Source organism: Eurosta solidaginis, chromosome 2 (assembly GCF_040869045.1).
Source record: "Eurosta solidaginis isolate ZX-2024a chromosome 2, ASM4086904v1, whole genome shotgun sequence".
Taxonomy (NCBI): domain Eukaryota; kingdom Metazoa; phylum Arthropoda; class Insecta; order Diptera; family Tephritidae; genus Eurosta; species Eurosta solidaginis.
Genome location: NC_090320.1, coordinates 176,429,645 through 176,449,114, shown reverse-complemented (window position 1 = coordinate 176,449,114; position 19,470 = coordinate 176,429,645). Strand labels below are relative to the sequence as shown.

General features: G+C 38.1%; 1 protein-coding gene across 4 annotated transcripts in view; it reads right to left on the bottom strand.

The window, feature by feature from the left end:
• LOC137240343 (probable G-protein coupled receptor CG31760) overlaps positions 1-19,470 on the bottom strand; it is a 1,391,529-nt gene that overhangs the window by 700,770 nt on the left and 671,289 nt on the right. For all 4 annotated transcript variants that reach the window (XM_067766452.1, XM_067766451.1, XM_067766453.1 and 1 more), the window contains one exon: positions 15,564-15,856. In XM_067766452.1, the coding sequence (XP_067622553.1) occupies positions 15,564-15,856 (293 nt within the window). The remainder of the gene's footprint in view (positions 1-15,563; positions 15,857-19,470) is intronic.

Sequence of the window (19,470 nt, the reverse complement as noted above, 5' to 3'; positions counted from 1 at the left end):
CCCATTCTTCCTCATCCCTAATTGCCAGTCCCAGAGGGTGGTAAGTTTTTTGTTCCAGTCCACTCCGAGTCTCAGTCCCAATCCTAGTCCTAATCGCATTCCCAGCCCGTCTCTGGTCTACTTCCCCGAAAAAAGGGTCGTAAATACTAATTGTATATTTTTCTGGGGGGTAAAGCACACTTTTGTGGGGGGTCTAAGGTGCCACTAGCACCTCACTTCACACACCGTCACGTAAAGAAAAATGCACATTTTAAATATGAAATGTTTAATATATTTTTAATATATATTTTAATTTAAACTATTTAATAACTATAGTTAAACTTTCTTAGCGGCACTCAAAAAAACTCTTTAACTCGAGAACAATAATGAACGTTAGCGGGCGATAGTTACAGACGAACTGATTTGGCGAATTTCCTAAGCCTCCTGCGCAGCAGGGAAACGGTAAGTATGTATGTATGTTAATATGAAAATGTACAAAGAGTATAAAAAATGCAGAAAACAGTAAGTAAATTCTTATTTTTCAGGGTGCTTGAAAAAGGTGAGTTAAGTAAGTTAATTTAAGTAAATTTAGGTATTTTAACAAAGGGTATGTATCTTAGCACAGGTAAGTATTTTAGAAAAATGAGTGAAGTAGATTTAAGGAATTTAAGGTAAGTACATATGTATGTGGTTTTAAGAAGTGAATGTTTTATTTAAATTTTACAAGGTAAGTTATTCTAAGGTAAGGATATGCATATATAAGTGTAAATTCATTGTAAATTCGTTTTTCATATTAAATTCATTATTATATTATAATTGAATAATTAAGGAAAATTTTTAAAATTCAATCAAATTGGAGTTCATGTCTCCAACACTAATATAGGCAAATTTATATACCAAATTTCAGACAAATCGAATAGGACGTATGTAAATAGGTATTTTGCGCTTTTCAGACTTATGGATGTTCCATGTAGAGTTACTATGCTCAAAAAGCCTGAGTGCGGTTTGAGGTTTGTTTTTCTTTCACCTGTGAATCCGCGTAGCATTTTGTCAAAAGTATCGAGTCCTCCTTTATGCTCATTATAGTCATGTATGACTTGTGGTTTTTTTGTCACAGGATTCAGTTCTTCACTGGCATGGGCTGTTGAAAGAACGTCCTATACGTTTTTCTTTGAATGTGATGTAAAGCTTACCAATTCTATTGAACTTGAAAAGAAAAACACTGATTCAAATATACCCCTTTTTTTGCTTCTTCAGAAGATATAAAAAGCTTTGGCAATTGGGGCTTATTTCCTCTTATTTTGCCCACCAAGGTCGTATTCCGTGCAAGCAATTCCTCTGCCAAGTCGTAGCTTGTGAAAAAGTTGTCCATCGTGATATTAACACCCTTATCCAAATAGCAATTACTGATATTTTTATGCCATATTTTCCAGGCTTAGATGGAATATATTGGCGGAAACTGCATCGGTTTCTTGTTGAAAGTAACTGCTCATCAATTGTCAATTCTTTACATGGAATGTAGGGCGTCGTCAAATTCTCTAAGAATAATATCCATACATGACGAATAGGCGCCAACTTATCGTGCCGTAAACTCTCAGCGCGAGTCCTGGAATCGTCAAAACGTAAAAAGCGGCACAATTGCTCAAACCGATACAATGACATCACTGCTCTATAAAAGGGCATGTTCATTTTGTGAAAAAGATCCTTGGATTGAACTAAGTTTGCTTTTTTAGCACTGGCGTATAAAATTATTGCAATAAAAGCATATATTTCATCAACATTCGTGTCCTGCCAATATCTTAATTTTTTTTGGAACTCCTTGACGCATATTGTCTTCAATTACTCTTTTAGCTTTCCTATTCGTATCAAGAGCAATACCTTCAACAAGAGACACTGGGAAAACACGTATGAATGCATCTCTTTTTGACTCAAATCTTTCAGTACATATGGATGTTGATTGTCTGCGAATTTCCAATGCCAGTTCTGTTCGCCGTTCTTCAGTTTGACTTGGCATTGACCACCATACAGTTCGGTCGTTCCTTCCTTGACCACAATATTTTTCTCCACGGTTTCTCTCAATAGCTGAACTTAAAAAGATACGTTTTCAGCGGGATCCATATCTAGCGGTGCTTCCTCGTGGACATATTTTTCAAACCGTGGGTCTGGAATGGGCGGTGCATTTTCGTCTCCAAAGTCAGACTGGTCACTGGGTATTGGTTCATCATCGCCTTCAAATGTAGGGTCGTTTCCACCATCATCTTCATCGTTTTCGTGCTCATTGAAATAATTTGCAAGATTTTCCTCTTCTTCTTCAGTCAATTCACGGCGTAGGTTTGCCAAATAAACTGCTAATTGCTCACTCATTTCAAACAAAATTTTTATAAAATATGAAATCAAACTGTTCACTTGAAAATTTTAGGCAGAACTGATAAAAATGCAGAATATCCTCCAAAATCCGTTAGAAATGTTTATGTTTCCATACAAAATATATGAAGAAATATTATGGGCACTGAGTGCCCCAATTCACGTACAGAGAACGAACCATATGAAGTGCCGTTACTATTTTATTTTAACAGTTATACACCTAAAATTTTTAAAATCCCATAAACAAATCTACAATTTATCAGTCTGCCAAAAAGAAATTTAATAGGACTTCCCGGTCCCCAGTAATTCAACATCAAAACCTAATATGGGCACTGAGTGCCCAACTCACGGTTCTAAGGTTAACGTTAAGCTAATCGTTTATCAAAAAATGTCCACCGTTTCGGTTGAAACACTTCGAAATATTATCGATAAAGAAATTATAAAGATAAATTGTATCTCGTTTTTAACCGAAACGAAAAGCTTTCGTTAACGTTAAAAACGTTAACAAAAACGTGATACTTTATGTTTGAATTGTGCTGGCAATGCTATATAGCCATGGTGAAGCCGTAGGGTGGTAACAGCGAGCGGACATACACACAAACTCCATGTAATTTGTTTGTGTAATTCGTTGGTGGTAATGTCAAAAATACTCTGAGAAATTTTCGTACTGCCAAATTCATGAGAAAAGTTGCAATCAGCTTGGCTATTGCTTTCACCTTTAATGACTCCGCCATCAATCAGTTTTGCCAGCATAGTTTGAAATTAATAATCAACATAAGCGATTTGATTTCGTTTTGATATGGCAGGAAACGAAACAAAATCATTTCGTTGATTTGACGTTCTTAACGTTAATAAACGAATCGAAATGACTTTGTTTCGTTTATTAACGTTAATTATCGTAACGAAATTATATCGGTTCGTTGGTTAAGCATGCATTGTTGGGCTGCTTTTGCTTTATTTTGTTCTTCATTCGAAAAGCTTCGCACAACGGTGGTGCTATGTGCTCAGCCGCTCTGCATATTTTATTAAAAATCTCAGGCAGGCTCTCATTCGCTGTGTGTGGGATGCCAGTGATAATGACATCAGTGGCAACAGCGCTGTTTTCAAACGTATTCAGCTTGGCCTGAGCTGCAACGAGTTCATTACGCAAACTGAGCACATCAGAGCACACATTTTCAACGACAACCATTCTCCTCTCTATTGCCGCGCTCGCAACCTTTAAGTTGGAAATTTCAGCAGTCAACTCACCGATTTTCTGCATTACACGTTTTTCTAATTTGCCCATTATTTCGGTCAACTGTTCAACTGTTTGCTCTCTATGTTCTTCCAACTGTTTAATCATTAACGCTCTCTGTTCATCCAATTTCTCTTCAAATTTTTTTTAAGTCTGTCTATTATAGACGCTTGTTGGATTTCTTCGCGCCATTGTTGTTTATATTTTTATTTCAGCTAGTGTTATTATTCGTAACTTTCTTTGATACAACTGAAGCGGTTGCCGATACGATATAAATTGATACCAAACACAATTCGCGACACAATCGTACAATAACAAAGCAAAGAGTTAGGAAAATTTCGACTAGTGTCCGAGGATAAACGCTATTATCTTAGAGCGCAAAAAAAACACGTCCTATTCAGGCATAGGTATATTAGCAAATTTGATGTTCGTCCGCTTTCCAAAAAGGAGAAAAAAATATACTCCGAAAATTTAACTATAACTCCGGCGTAGTCGTTTACGCTGGTAACAGTTTAAATACTCCGAACACTGGTAGCGAAATATGAGAGAAATGTAATAAATAGAAAAATTTCAAATTTCAATTTGTTTATTGGTTAGCCAGCCACGATTCTTTTTGTTGAACAAAAGTAAATCAAAACATAAACAAACTAAAATATCCAAATTTGTTTTTTTTTTTTTTTGATAAAAAGATATATGTATACTCGTATGTATACACATTAGGGCGGGTCGATTTAAAAATCGCTCATTGCTCTGTGAAAATCGTATTCTAGGGATCAAAATAAGAAACTTTGCCGAAGGAACCATACCTCTAAAACGAATTCTGATTTCCCCCCCCCCCCCCCCCCCCTTTGGATCGAACTTTTGGGTAGGGGCAATTTCAATTCTACCTGCTGTGTCTTGTGGTGGCTTAAAAAAAACAACACAAGCAATTTTACGATCTGCAATTGTGTCACAGTGATACATTCATTTCTTAAAACGGTTGAATAAAAAACTCACACAACTATGTTTACGAGATGCAAATTCATCACAGTGATGCCTTGGTTATAAAAGGGGGTTGTAAAAACGCTAATCAGAATTCGTTATAGAGGTATCGTTCCTTCGGCAAAGTTTCTTATTTTGATCCCTAAAATATGATTTTCACAGAGAAATGGGCGATTTCTTTGCCTCCCCACAAATCGACCCGGCCTAATATACATGTATGTGCAATTGGGAAATTTGAAATTTTTTGGAAAAACGTCAATAATGTCAGAAACGGTTATACCTGGTAACATTGTAAAGGTTTACAAGTAGGATATGTAGCAGCACAAACACACACAGCTACGCTCACCTGATCAAAATGCTTCTTGTTCGTTTTTTTGTGGATGCTATTTGGCACTGTTGTACTTCATAGGTCCAAAAAAATGCAGTAGCCGGTAACGAAAACTGCGTCAAAATTTAATTTTAAAATTACAAAGAAATACCATTATTTATTTTCAAACGAGCAGTTAATTATATGTCTCTTTATAATCCATATGTGTTGGAAAATTTTTTATTAACAAATTAGCTTTACCAGGCGCACGTTGTAACGCCCGAGATCGAATGGATGTTGCGTCATTTTTTCTGTTTTGTTTGTTAACAATTTAATTTATTGTTCTGTAAATTGAATTGAATTTTGTACGCATATTTGGTGAAATTTTCTGTTAACACATTTTATTCTCGTATCTTATTGTATCTTATTTTATATTATTGTATTGCTTTACCGCTGATGATTGTTGCTTTGATTACATTCTGAAGAAGCATGACTGGTGAGCCAATTTTCAAAGTTGATATATGCGCAGGCATTCCTTTTGGTTCTAAGGAGTATAGAAATTCATTTGGATAATTCACAATTTTATCTTCATCTGTAACTGTGTCGATCGATTTATATTTCGTCACTTCACCAGGAAATTGATTTTGAAAGCGATCATTGATTTTGTTAACATGATCATTTTTGGGAGCTAAGATAGTTCTTTCGCACAAAAACATTTAAATTTAAAATTCTTAATTCTGAAATATGAAAAACTTTCGTCTTGATCGAAGGAACCTCGAGCCAAAATTTGGTGATGATCGAAGTATAGCAAACACGTTTTCATAGGGAACACACACACAGAATTTGATTTTTATTGAAGATGTAGATAGACTGAAGCTAAACAATTTTTATAACAGCGGCAGATTACTAAACGTTCAAAAGGCATAACAGCTAAACTCAATAATGCAGTCAAATTTTAGGTGTTAAAATAACTTAAGTTTGTACGGCAGCCATAGTTTTTCCCCATTCCACATTTTCCTGGAGGTTTTAGGACTTAGCGTCACATAGCTCCTTACCAATTTTAATTATCCTACCATTACGACATACAGATATATGCAGTATAATATATTCCATTTGTATGGGAGCTGTCACGCCCCCTTTTTCCCAATTCCATATTTTCTTGGTGGTGTTAAGGATTGACCTCAAATAACTCCTTACTGAATTTCAATGTTCTGGCATGTATACGTTCAAAGTTATGCAGTACCAAAGATTCCATTTGAATGGGAGGTTCCACGCCCCCTTTTCCCCAATTCCGCATTTTCTTGGGTGTTAGGGATTGACCTCATATAACTCCTTACTGAATTTCAATGTTCTGGCATGTATGCCTTCAAAGTTATGTAGTACCAAAGATTCCATTTGAATGGGAGGTGCCACGCCCCTTTCTCCAAATTACGCATTTACCTGGTGGTGTTAGGGATTGACCTCATATAACTCCTCATTGAATTTCAATGTTCTTGCATGTATACCTTCAAAGGTATGCAGTACCAAAGATTCCATTTGTAAGGGAGGTGCCACGCTCCTTTTATATATAGAAATTATTTTTAGCCTAATTATTATAATTATAATTAGGACATTCGAATCACTAGCAATGTATCAATTAATTAATTTTAATACAAGAATAACAGAAACAACGCAAACGAGAATAGATCTACTCTTTAGTAACAAAACTGAAGTTGAAGTATCGAATTTGGATTCGCATAAAATATCGGATCATGAAACTATTTCATTCAAACTACCAATTCAAAAGAAGTACCAAATGAGAATCTTTGAAAACCGCGTGTGTTGGAATAACTATGCAAAAGACCACTTAGTAAATCTCCTTAGAACTTACAACTTAGCTGAACTAAACAACTGCGAAGTGAGCCTAAAGGTCCAAAGAATAAACAACATCCTTAATGACGTAATGGCCACTTTAACATATAAAAAGCGAGTTCAAGTTAAATTGATTAATAAATGGTACGACCATGAACTAACAGAGTTGAATAAGCTGAAGTATGAACAATTTAAAATAGCAGAGAGAACCAATATTTGGGATAACTATATTACAATAAAACGATATTACAAAAAAGCAGTTAAAATAAAAAAGAAAACATTTATGGAAAACAAAATCTCAAGAAATACTAATAACCAAAAGTTAATGTGGAAATGTCTAAAAGACGCCATAAATTTGAGTAGTGAGGTAGCACAAATTCAAAAAATTTCTATAAATGGTGCTCTTATTGAAGATGATTATGAAATAGCGACTGAATTAAACCGTTACTTTAATGAGAGCATAATCGGAATCAGAGATAGCATTGAAACCTTCGAAGCAGGTGGAAATCAAATGGTGATAAGCAGAAGCGTGTTTAAATTGAAGGAAATAGATGTTGAAGAAATTATGAGAGTTACAACGAAATTAAAAAACAAGTACGGAGGAAAAAAATTAGTAACGGAAGGTGTATTAAAAGACAGCATGGAGTACTTAGGATATACCTACACATGTGTAATTAATGAAAGTTTCCAATTTGGTGTATTTCCAGACTGCTGGAAGACCTCAGTAATTGTACCTGTGGAAAAAGTAAAGGGAACAATTAAACCAGAGGAGATACGACCCATAAATACCTTACCTAGCGATGAGAAAATAATAGAAACTGTAGTTAAGAACCAATTGCTGGATTACTTAAATAAAAACGAAATTATTATAAAGGAGCAGTCGGGGTTTAGATCAAAACACTCGTGTGAAACTGCACTTAACCTGGTAATTGCAGAATGGAAAGAAAGTAGAACGAAGAAACAATTTACAATTTCAGTTTTCCTCGACCTAAAAAGAGCTTTCGAAACAGTAGACAGAGATATTCTTATAAGAAAACTGTATAAAATTGGCATAAGAAACATAGCGCTTAACTGGTTCAAAAGTTACCTTAGTGGAAGAAAACAGAAAACTGTAATAAGAAATAAGATTTCCCCCGAAGTGGACATTGAAATAGGATTGCCACAGGGATCGGTGCTTGCAGCAATTCTTTTTATAATTTACATAAATGATATTAAAAACTGTATCAAATACTGTAAAATAAGATTATTCGCTGATGATGCACTTTTGACTATAAGCGGTAACACAATTGATGAGGCAGCCTCAAAAATACAATCGGACCTACAGGCAATATATAAGTGGTTGTGCCAAAATATGCTTAAAATAAACATAGAAAAGATAAAATGGATGATAATGGGATCTAGAGTGACTCAAGATGATGTATCGCTAAAAATAGCAAATACCCCTATAGAAAGAGTAACCCGAATAAAATACCTGGGAATAATTATAGATGACAAATTAAAATTTGATGAACATCTTAAATACATCGAAGGGAAAATTTCCAAAAAAATAGGGTTCATGTTTCGTTCATGCAGGCATATTAGTATGCAATACAAAATAATGGTCTATAGATCCATTATCGAGCCGCATTTTATTTACTGTCCTACAATCCTATTCGCATTAGCTGATTCGCAAAAATCCAGGCTACAAATTAAACAAAACAAAGTTATGCGTTTCATATTAAGAAAACGGTATGATACCCCAATTAAGGATTTACTAGAGAGCTTAAACTGGCTTAGTGTAAAACAGAACATCACTTACTATACATTGAAGTTTATACACAACATAAAGTTGGGAAACTTGCCGAATTACCTCAGTGAACGTGTCAGACTAAACAGAGAGGTCCATAGCTATCAAACAAGACACAATAACAACTTTTACTTGCCGGTAGTGAGATCTGAATTCGATAAAAAAAGTATATACTACGAAGGAATTAGAGAATATAATGATCTGCCAATTGATATTAAAAACTGTAATAATACCAAAAAATTCAGAAAGTACAGCTACTGTAAAGTGCTACCTGTAAAGTAGTTAAATTTATTTAGTAAATAATTTTATAGATTATTATATAGTTGAAGTCAAAGAAATTCAATGAATTGAAACAAATATGTAAACATTAAAAATACTTTGTACCTTATTAAATTATATAGATCTTCAAGATCGTAAATAAATAAATTAAATTAAATTAAAATTAAAACCTTCCTGTTGATCGAAGGAACCCATAACCAAAATTTGGTGATGATTGATGTGTGGGAAATACGTTTCCATAGCGAACACACACACAAACAGAATTTGATTTATATATATATATGGCTAAACCGATTTGGGATTTCAAAATCAACTAACCATCACCTCTCCTTCCTGTATCTTTCCTAAAAATTTCATAGCAATCTGTTGAGCCGTTCTCGAGTTATGGAGTGACAATCAAAATGTACACTTCTTTTTATATATATAGACTAGCTTTACCAGGCGCACGTTGAAACGCCCGAGATCGAATGGATGTTGCGTTTTTTTTCTGTTTTGTTTGTTGATAATTTAATTTATTGTTCTGTAAATTGAATTGAATTTTGTACGCATATTTGGTGAAATTTTCTGTTAAAACATTTTATTCTTGTATCTTATTTCATATTATTGTATTGCTTTTACCGCTGATGATTGTTGCTTTGATTACATTCCGAAAAAGCATGACTGGTGAGACAATTTTCAAAGTTGATATATGCGCAGGCATTCCTTTTGGTTCTAAAGAGTATAGAAATTCATTTGGATAATTCACAATTTTATCTTCATCTGTAACTGTGTCGATCGATTTATATTTCGTAACTTCACCAGGAAATTGATTTTGAAAGCGATCATTGATTTTGTTAAAATGATCATTTTTGGGAGCTAAGATAGTTCTTTCGCATAGCCAAAAAACAAAAATATTTAAATTTAAAATTCTTAATTCTGAAATATGAAAAACCTTCGTCTGGATCGAAGGAACCTCGAGCCAAAATTTGGTGGTGATCGAAGTATAGCAAACACGTTTTCATAGGGAACACACACACAGAATTTGATTTTTATAGAAGATGTAGATAGACTGAAGCTATACAATTTTTTTAACAGCGGCAGATTACTAAACGTCCAAAAGGCATAACATCTAAACTCAACAATGCAGTCAAACTTTAGGTGTTAAAATAACTTAAGTTTGTACGGCAGCCATAGTTTTTCCCCATTCCACATTTTACTGGAGGTTTTAGGACTTAACGTTACATAGCTCCTTACCAATTTTAATTATCCTACCATTACGACATCCAGACATATGCAGTGTAATATATTCCATTTGTATGGGAGTAAGGATTGACCTCAAATAACTCCTTACTGAATTTCAATGTTCTGGCATGTATACCTTCAAAGTTATGCAGTACCAAAGATTCCATTTGAATGGGAGGTTCCACGCCCCCTTTTTCCCAATTCCGAATTTTCTTGGTGGTGTTAGGGATTTACCTCATATAACTCCTTACTGAATTTCAATGTTCTGGCATGTATACCTTCAAAGTTATGCATTACTAAAGATTCTATTTGTATGGGAGGGTGCACACCCCCTTTCACCAAATTCCGCATTTTCTTGGCGTTGTTAGGGATTGATCTCATATAACTCCTCGTTGAATTTCAATGTTCTGGCATGTATACCTTCAAAGGTATGCAAGGAGGTGACACGCCCTTTTATATATCGAAATTATTTTTAGCCTAAAACCTTCCCGTTGATCGAAGGAACCCATAACCAAAATTTGGTGATGATTGATCTGTGGGAAATACGTTTCCATAGCGAACACACGCACACACAGAATTTGATTTTTATATATATATGGCTAATCCGATTTGGGATTTCAAAATCAACTAACCATCACCTATCCTTCCTGTATCTTTCCTAAAAATTCCATGGCAATCTGTCGAGCCGTTCTCGAGTTATGGAGTGACAATCGAAATGTACACTTCTTTTTACTTTTTATATTGTGACGAATATGAGTGACACCAGGTGATACTCACATCCCTAGTCTGATGCTAAGTAAATGAAGTCACAACAACAATAAAGCAGACAGTCACTTGTATCTACATAAACAAATAAAACATTATGTCTACACATATGTACGTACACGCAACAGAGAAGAGATGCTCCCAAAAGTATGCAATTGTAATTGTTTAAGTGTCGCTCACAAATACACGCATATGAGAAGCTATATACGTGCATCTGTAGTTATAATTATATGGCGGCAACTAAGTAAATTCTGGAAGCGCCTAGAAGATGCCACGAGGAAATCAAAGAGTATAAAAGCACCAGCGGTAGAGGCGCTATAATCAGTTTCGATTAAGACGATATCTAGCGAGCAATAGCAGTATTATTTTGAAAGTCAGTTTCATTTAAGCTATCAGTTTGGTTATTAAGCCAGCTAATTGCAAAGTATAAATAAGTGATATTGTGAAGTACTTTAATAAAGGCCATTTTTCCATTATTCAATATTGGAGTTATTTATTCAACAGTTTAGTGATGCGAACTTAGAAAAAAGGCAAATAAGAGGATTTGCAAGCAAATTCGTTACAATTGGTGTCAGAAGAGGAATTGTTGAATAAATTCCAGAGGACAACAAGGACATGGCAAAGTTAAGTGAATTGAAGATCCAATAACTGAAGAAGGAGTTGGAGAGCCGTGGATTGAATACAAGCGGCGTTAAACTCGAACTTCAGGCACGGCTACGAGAGGCAATGGAAGCAGAAGGAATTGATGTGGACGAGTATGTCTTTTATCCTGATGGGGAGGAGACAACAACAAAAATTGAAGAGAAAAACGAAACATCGCAGACAGTTCCCAGCACAGACTTGAACGTGATTTTGGCTGCAATATCTGCTCAAACATCGACAATGTCATCTCAACTAGAAGAACAGAAAACGTATATGTCATCTCAACTAGAAGAACAGAAAACGTATATGTCATCACAATTGGAATCGCAGGAGACACGTATAACATCCAAGATGGAAGCACAGGAGACACGTATATCCGAAATGTCGTCGCAAATGCCATCTCAGCTGGAATCGCAGGAGACATATTTAACATCCAAGATGGAAGCACAGGAGGCACGTATTTCAGAAATGTCATCTCAACTGGAATAGCAGAAGACATATATGGCATCCCAGCTGGAATCACATGAGACACGTATTTCAGAAATGTCGACACAGATTACATCAAAGATGGAAACACAACTGAAAGAGCAAGAGGCACGTATATCATCAAAACACGAAGCGCGTATGGACGAGAAAATAACGCAGTTTGAAGAAAAATTCGAGGCAGAGGTGGATGCTTTGAGAGGTCGTATACAGGAACTGCAACTAATTCGCCCAGTTGTTTCAGCAAGCAATACGAAGGTAAAAACTCCATCTTTTGACGGCTCTGTTCCTTTCCAGGTGTTTAAGATTCAGTTTGAGAAGACCGCAGCAGTGAACAACTGGAGTGCGGAAGATAAAGTTGCTGCACTATTCGTGGCATTGAAAGGATCTGCTGCTGAAATCCTACAGACTATTCCCGAGGGAGAGCGGAACAACTACGAAACATTGATGAGCGCTCTAGAGAGGCGATACGGAAGCGAACACAGGAAGCAGATACACCAAATAGAGTGGCAAAACTGCTACCAAAAAGCGAATGAGACTTTGCAGTAGTTTGCGTCAGATGTCGGAAGGCTTGCACATTTGGCGAATGCCGACGCACCCGTGGAATACACCGAAAGAGTAAAAATTCAGAGCTTTATAAATGGCGTACGGGACGTCGAAACGAAGCGAGCCATATACGCAAACCGAAAGAAACCATTTGCAGAGACGGTATCACATGCATTGACTCAGGAAACCGCCTCACTATTGAGTAAACCAGCATACAAAGCTCATCGTGTGGAAGTGGAAGATTGGGTAGACACAATTTTGGAAGCACTGAAGGGATCACAACAGAAAAATGCCGGAGTTAATAAATATTTCAAGTGTGGGAACCCAGGTCATATTGCACGACATTGCAACACCAACCCTAACAGTTCCAACAATGTGGGTGGTCGTAAACGCAGAGCCGAAGGAGATGAGCAAATCTCCAAGTCCACTCAATCGTTAAACTAAAGAGAGTCAGCCGCAAGGGGCGACAGCTGGCTTCCTCAATTGAATGCCCCATAATCTCTATCTCGCAAATTGGAAGGAGGTCAAGCAATCTCACTGTCGGAGGACATGTGGATGGAAAGGAACGGTTACTGTCTGTAGATACGGGTGCATCCCATTCCATCATTCGATCAGATTTAGTCAACAAAAAGATAAGACCATTGCTTGGAGCAAGATTACGTACAGCCACGGGAGAGGACACCCAGGTAATTGGAGAAGTAGAATGTAAAGTAGCAATTGGGAATGTCACGGTATTACACAATTTTATAGTGGCAGATATTGTTGATGAAATCATAATTGGCGTGGACTTCTTAATCAACCAAGGCATCAAGATCGACATGCAAAGCAAGACGATGCGATATAAGAACATGGATGTACCACTTAATTTCGGCTACGAGAGAGGCTACAGCAGTAAACGAGTACTGGTGGAAGAGAGTCAGCAAATACCACCAAAATCCGAAGAAGTCATCTGGGCAAAGGTTGATGGAAACTGTGGGACAAACAAATTGTGGGTTGTCGAAGCAGCAAACAAATCAGCACCGAACATACTTGTAGGAAAAACCCTGGCTATGACAAAACAAGATGGACGTATTCCGGTAAGAGTACTCAATGAGTTCAAGCCACCACTCAAACTGACCAAAGGAGCTATTTTGGGAAGATGCCAAGAGGCTGAAGTAATTATTAACTGTGAACAGCTCCAGAAACACGTTTCATCTAGTAACACTGATCTTTCAAATGACATCACGGAATGGACGGAGGGGCTAGAGGAAGATTATTAGAGTAAGGCAAAGCAACTGCTCCTAAAGTACGCAAACATATTTGACCAGGATGGTTCCAAGCCAGGCCGCACCAATGTTGTGAAACATCAAATTGACACTGGAGACGCGAGGCCGATACGTCAAGCTCCACGTAGTGTTCCACTGGCGAAGCGGGAAGTGGTGAGTCAAATTATACAAGAAATGAGCGACAGCGGCGTCATCGAACCATCAGCTAGTCCCTGAAGCTCACCGGTAGTACTTGTAAAGAAGAAGGATGGAAAAATGAGGTTTTGCGTGGACTACCGGAAGTTGAATGACGTTAAGAAAAAGGATAGCTACCCATTGCCAAGAATTGACGACACTCTGGACTCGCTCTCTGGTACGAAATGGTTTTCCACACTGGTCTTGAAAAGCGGCTACTGGCAAGTGGAGGTGAAGGAGGAAGACAAAGGGAAAACAACCTTCAGCGTCGGAGATGGTCTTTGGCACTTTACAGTAATGCCCTATGGACTATGTAATGCACCAGCTACTTTCGAGAGACTCATGGATCAGGTATAGAAAGGACTACATTGGAAAACATGCTTGGTGTACCTAGACGACATCATCGTATTGGGCAAGAACTTTGATGAACATCTTAAAAACTTAGATGAAGTTTTCCAGAGAATAGCTGGCGCTGGTCTGAAGTTAAGTCCCAAAAAGTGTTCGCTGTTTAAAAAGGAAGTAAATTATTTGGGTCACAAGGTAACGACAGAAGGTATCCGTACAGCGAATGAAAAGATAGAGGCAGTAAAGGATTGGCCAAGACCACAGAATCTGCATGAATTGAGAAGTTTCCTTGGGCTGTGCACATATTACCGCCGATTTGTACCAAATTTTTCCAGCGTAGCCCATAGTCTCCACGAGCTAACAAGAAAAAATAAAGCTTTTGAATGGAAGAAGGAGCAAGAAGTAGCTTTCCAAACATTGAAAGAGAGTTTGTGCACTGCCCCAATGTTGGCATATCCAATTCCAGGAGCAACGTTTATTCTAGATACAGATGCGAGCGGATATGCTATAGGAGGCAGGAAAAAACGCGTACTTTCATACCTCTATCCAGATTTTTGGAAATGGTTTGGCAGCCGATCACAGTTTTAAACTTTTTTTCGCGGAGCTGTTGGATGGTAGAAAAATTTAGCAGCCGTGATTTTATTCTTAATATTGGCATAAATACGCTTCTTCAAATAACCCATTCAAAGACTTTTGTATAATTTTCTGTAGGTCCCATATATATTCACTTTAAATTTTCATACTAAATTTGTTCAAAAAAAGTTACCATCACAGCAATCCATATCTGATATTCTGCTCCTTTTTTGTTTCCCTGTGTTGATTTCGATGACAGCAGCCCCGATAATTTGGCACTTCGTTCAGTGTCAAACTCATGTTGCACGCAGATTGCACGCTAGTTTGACACTTCGGTCGGTATAAAACGTCATTTTGAATCAAACTAAGTGTGATATCTTCTGCATAGACGTCAAAATTCCAAAGTGATTGGATCACCTGATTTGTAATTGACTATCGCTATCTCATTCTGTATCTCTTTCTATCACCCGCTGAAGATAGCCGGCCCAATACGCCGCCATATTGAACATATTGAAGGCTAAAAAGTAGCCATATTGAACATCCTTACAGGCAGGTGACAGATAAGATATCACACTTAGTTTGATTCACAATGTCAAACGTCAGTGTGTTAGAAAGAGAAGAAATTGTTTCCTTCTCACACATATCCTACTTGTAAATGCTTTAAACAAAAAATTATAAAAATAATATTTTGTCCAGCTCTACTCTCTTGGAAGCGTAAATAAAGCAGCACATATATAAGTACGTATTTGCTTGGATTTTTAATCTTACCTAAAAGGCCAATTGTAGTTTGCTAAACAGGGCTTCGGGTCTTTACAGATATCACATCCCGGTGCACATTGCAGGCACGTAAAAACATCTTCGTAATAACTGCTCACATTTTCTTGGTGTTCTTTCCAGGCAATCTCCATGATAGTGCCATTGAAGCCGTCCGGATGGCGTATTGAATAAAAACCACGTCGACAAAGGCACTGATAAGAGCCACGTGACCAACTATTTGGCGAAGAAATAATTTTACTTGTAGTTATTGTTGGCGTTTCTGTAGTAGGAAGGCGATATTCACACTAAAAAAGAAATGATATTTATAAATACACTGAAAAAAAAGCAATCCATATCGCGTTTGGTTCAAACCATTGTAATACACACAAGTGACGAATGGAAAAACAAGTTTACAATAACTTGGATTACCTGTTAAATCGCTGTTCGATCACTTAAATCATTTTCTTAATAGTATTTTCCTAACATTCTTGTTGACGACTGGCATTATTTACATATATATTTTAAGTTTTGCTTAATGATCTGCACATATTCTCTCTATGAACTAGATTTAAGAAATGAATATAATATGAACATTTAAAAGAAAAGTTGGTTTGAAACACAAATGGACAATTCATAGCACTTCAATTTATTAACCGCGAACAAAGAACAAAATTTCTTCCATTCTCTGTCTATTCGCTATAGCCATTCTCCCTGTCAGCTATTATTTGACAGGTAGGTATGACAATAGAGCAATAGAAAGACTTTTGACTTGTACGAATTCATAATGGTTCAAACAAAAACAAATATTATTTAGCGCTAATTTATAATTGTTTACTTTTGAACATATTTTTGTTTGAAATTTAAAAAACTTAAAAATGAGATAATTCAATTCTACCACAATTATTTTCAAAGAAAAAATTAATGGTGTGGCGATTATTGGCATTCAGCTACATCACTATGTTGCTAGTAAATAAATGCACAACCGCAGTAAAGCAAGCAATCACACATTTGTAAGTACATGTAAACATCGAAGCATGCAGCCACACATGGATGTAGACAATGAGCGACACATACATATATGTAGTCAGCAGCTAATGCGCTGACTATAAGACAAACGTGAATATCAAATGTAGAAATGAGAAGTAAAGAACCAGCTGTTCGAAAAGGCTGTTCTTGAAAATTCTATACCTTAAGAGAAATATGCGAACGGACAAAAGAGAGCATAAAGCAGCGCAAGCTGAGGAAAAATGAACCAGTTTAATTTTAGCATGCCATAGTGAAGTTGGCGACAACCTGGCTAGGCTACTCTGACATAATTGGTTTAAGGGCTAGCCGGGGGAGATCTCATCGGCAGCGTCTGTACACCTCTAGGTGCGGCTGCAAGCGGGCGTCTGTCTATGGGCAACCGGCTCGCTATATAAACGTGCCAAGTAATATTTTCACCCCCGCTGAGCGGGTTGTGCGCTGGGCTTGGGACCCGCCACGTAAAACCATACTCCAATCAAGTATAACAACAAGCCTGGGATAAATACACTCTCTATTGATGACGACCATGGCAAACGTTTGAAGGACAATGAATTGAGGGCAGGCAGCTGGAACGTCCGCTCCCTGAATGTGATTGGTGCAGATGCCCGGCTGGTTGATGTCCTCGTCAAAGCAAAATCTGACATCACCGCCATCCAAGAAATGCGTTGGACGAAGCAAGGAAGAAAGAAGATCAAAAATTGTGACATATATTGGAGTGGCCATGCGAATAAGCGCAGTTTCGGCGTCGGATTCGTGGTGGGAGAGAGACTTTGTCGCCAAGTGCTGGCGTTCACGCCTGTGGACGAGCGTCTCGCCGCTATCCGAATAAAAGCAAATTTTTTTAATATATCATTCATCTGCGCCCATGCGCCGACAGAGGAGAAAGACAATGAGCTGAAAGACACTTTTTATGAACAATTAGAACGCACATACGAGCGCTGCCCCCGTCATGATATAAAAGTCGTGCTTGGCGACTTTAACGCCAGGGTGGGCAAAGAAGGTGTTTTTGGCCCTACAGTCGGAAAGTTCAGCCTACACAATGAAACTTCTCCTAACGGACTGAGGCTGATTGACTTTGCCGGTGCTCGAAACATGGTCATATCCAGCACGAGGCTCATGCATAAAAAGATACATCAAGCAACATGGCTGTCTCCTGATCGAAATACTCGCAATCAGATCGATCATGTTGTGATAGACGGACGGCATGCCTCCAGTGTTTTAGATGTGCGCACGATACGAGGACCTAACATCGACTGGGACCATTATCTCGTTGCAGCCAAAATAAGCACCCGCCTCAACGCGGCTAAAACCAAGGAACAAAAACACAAGGAAAGCTAGACGTCGAAAAGCTTCAATCCCAACAGACTGCCAATGATTTCGCAACTCGACTCTCACACCTGCTCTCTGAGAGCACAACACATCCTGAAGGAAGACAGGAGAAGTGGGAGCATATTTCCAAAGCACTTCGTACTGCCGCCGAGGAAAAAATTGGTTACCGGCGGCCACGAAAAAACAACTGGTATGATGAAGAATGCCGCGTTGCAATCGACAGAAAAGACGCTGCCTACAGGGCTACGTTAAAAGCGAGCGCGACAAGAGGAGTGTGTGAACGCTATCGTGAGTTGAAAAGGGAAGCGAGACGCATTTTCAGGAAGAAAAAGCAGAAGCAGAAAGGCGTGAGTGCGAGGAGCTTGAGCTGCTAGCCACCAGGAATAACGCCCGAAAATTCTACCAAAAAATACGGCGAAAGACGGAAGGTTTTAAGACCGGGGCAAACTCCTGTAGGAATGAAAACGGCGACCTTGCAACTGATGTCCAGAGAGTGCTTAGATTATGGAGGGAATACTTCTCTGCTCTCCTAAATGGAGGCAGCAATTCACCGCGCAGAGATGAAGAACCCGATCCCGCAATCGATGATGGTGGAATATATGTCCCCCCGCCCGTTACGACGAAGTTAGAATAGCAATAACCAGATTGAAAAACAACAAAGCCGTGAGCGCTGATGGCTTGCCTGCGGAGCTATTCAAGTTCGGCGGCGAGGAGTTGGTAAGGCGATTGCAGCAGCTTCTTAGCAAAATATGGGCGGACTAGTGCATGCCCGACGGTTGGAATCTAAGTGTTCTTTGCCCAGTCCACAAGAAGGGGGATACTGCAAAATGCACCAACTATCGTGGAATCAGCCTTCTTAATATCGCATATAAGGTCCTTTCAAGTGTATTGTGGGAAAGATTGAAGCCCACCGTGAACCGGCTGATTGGACCTTATCAGTGCGGCTTCACACCTGGTAAATATACCATCAACCAGATTTTCACATTGCGCCAAATCTTGAAAAAATCCGTGAAAAGAGAATCGACACACATCACCTCTTCGTCGACTTTAAAGCCGCCTTCGACAGCACGAAAAGGAGCTGCCTATATGCCGCTATGTCTGAATTTGGTTTCCCCGCAAAACTTATACGGCTGTGCAAAATGGCGTTGAGCAACACCATCAGCTCAGTCAGAATTGGGAAGGACCTCTCCGAGCCGTTCGAAACTAAACGAGGTTTCAGACAGGGTGACTCCCTATCGTGCGATTTCTTTAATTTGATGCTGGAGAAAATTATACTAGCTGCAGAACTTAACCGCACTGGAACAATATACTATAAAAGCTGATGGTGAATGAGGACAAAACGAAGTACCTGCTGTCATCGAGCAAAGAGTCAGCGCATATGCGCCTTGGCAACCACGCTACTGTTGGCAGCCATAATTTCGAAATAGTAAAAGACTTCGTTTATTTGGGAACCAGCATCAATACTAGCAACAACATCAGCACTGAAATCCAGCGAAGAATCAATCTTGCCAATAAATGCTACTTTGGACTAGGTAGGCAATTGAAAAGTAAAGTCCTCTCTCGG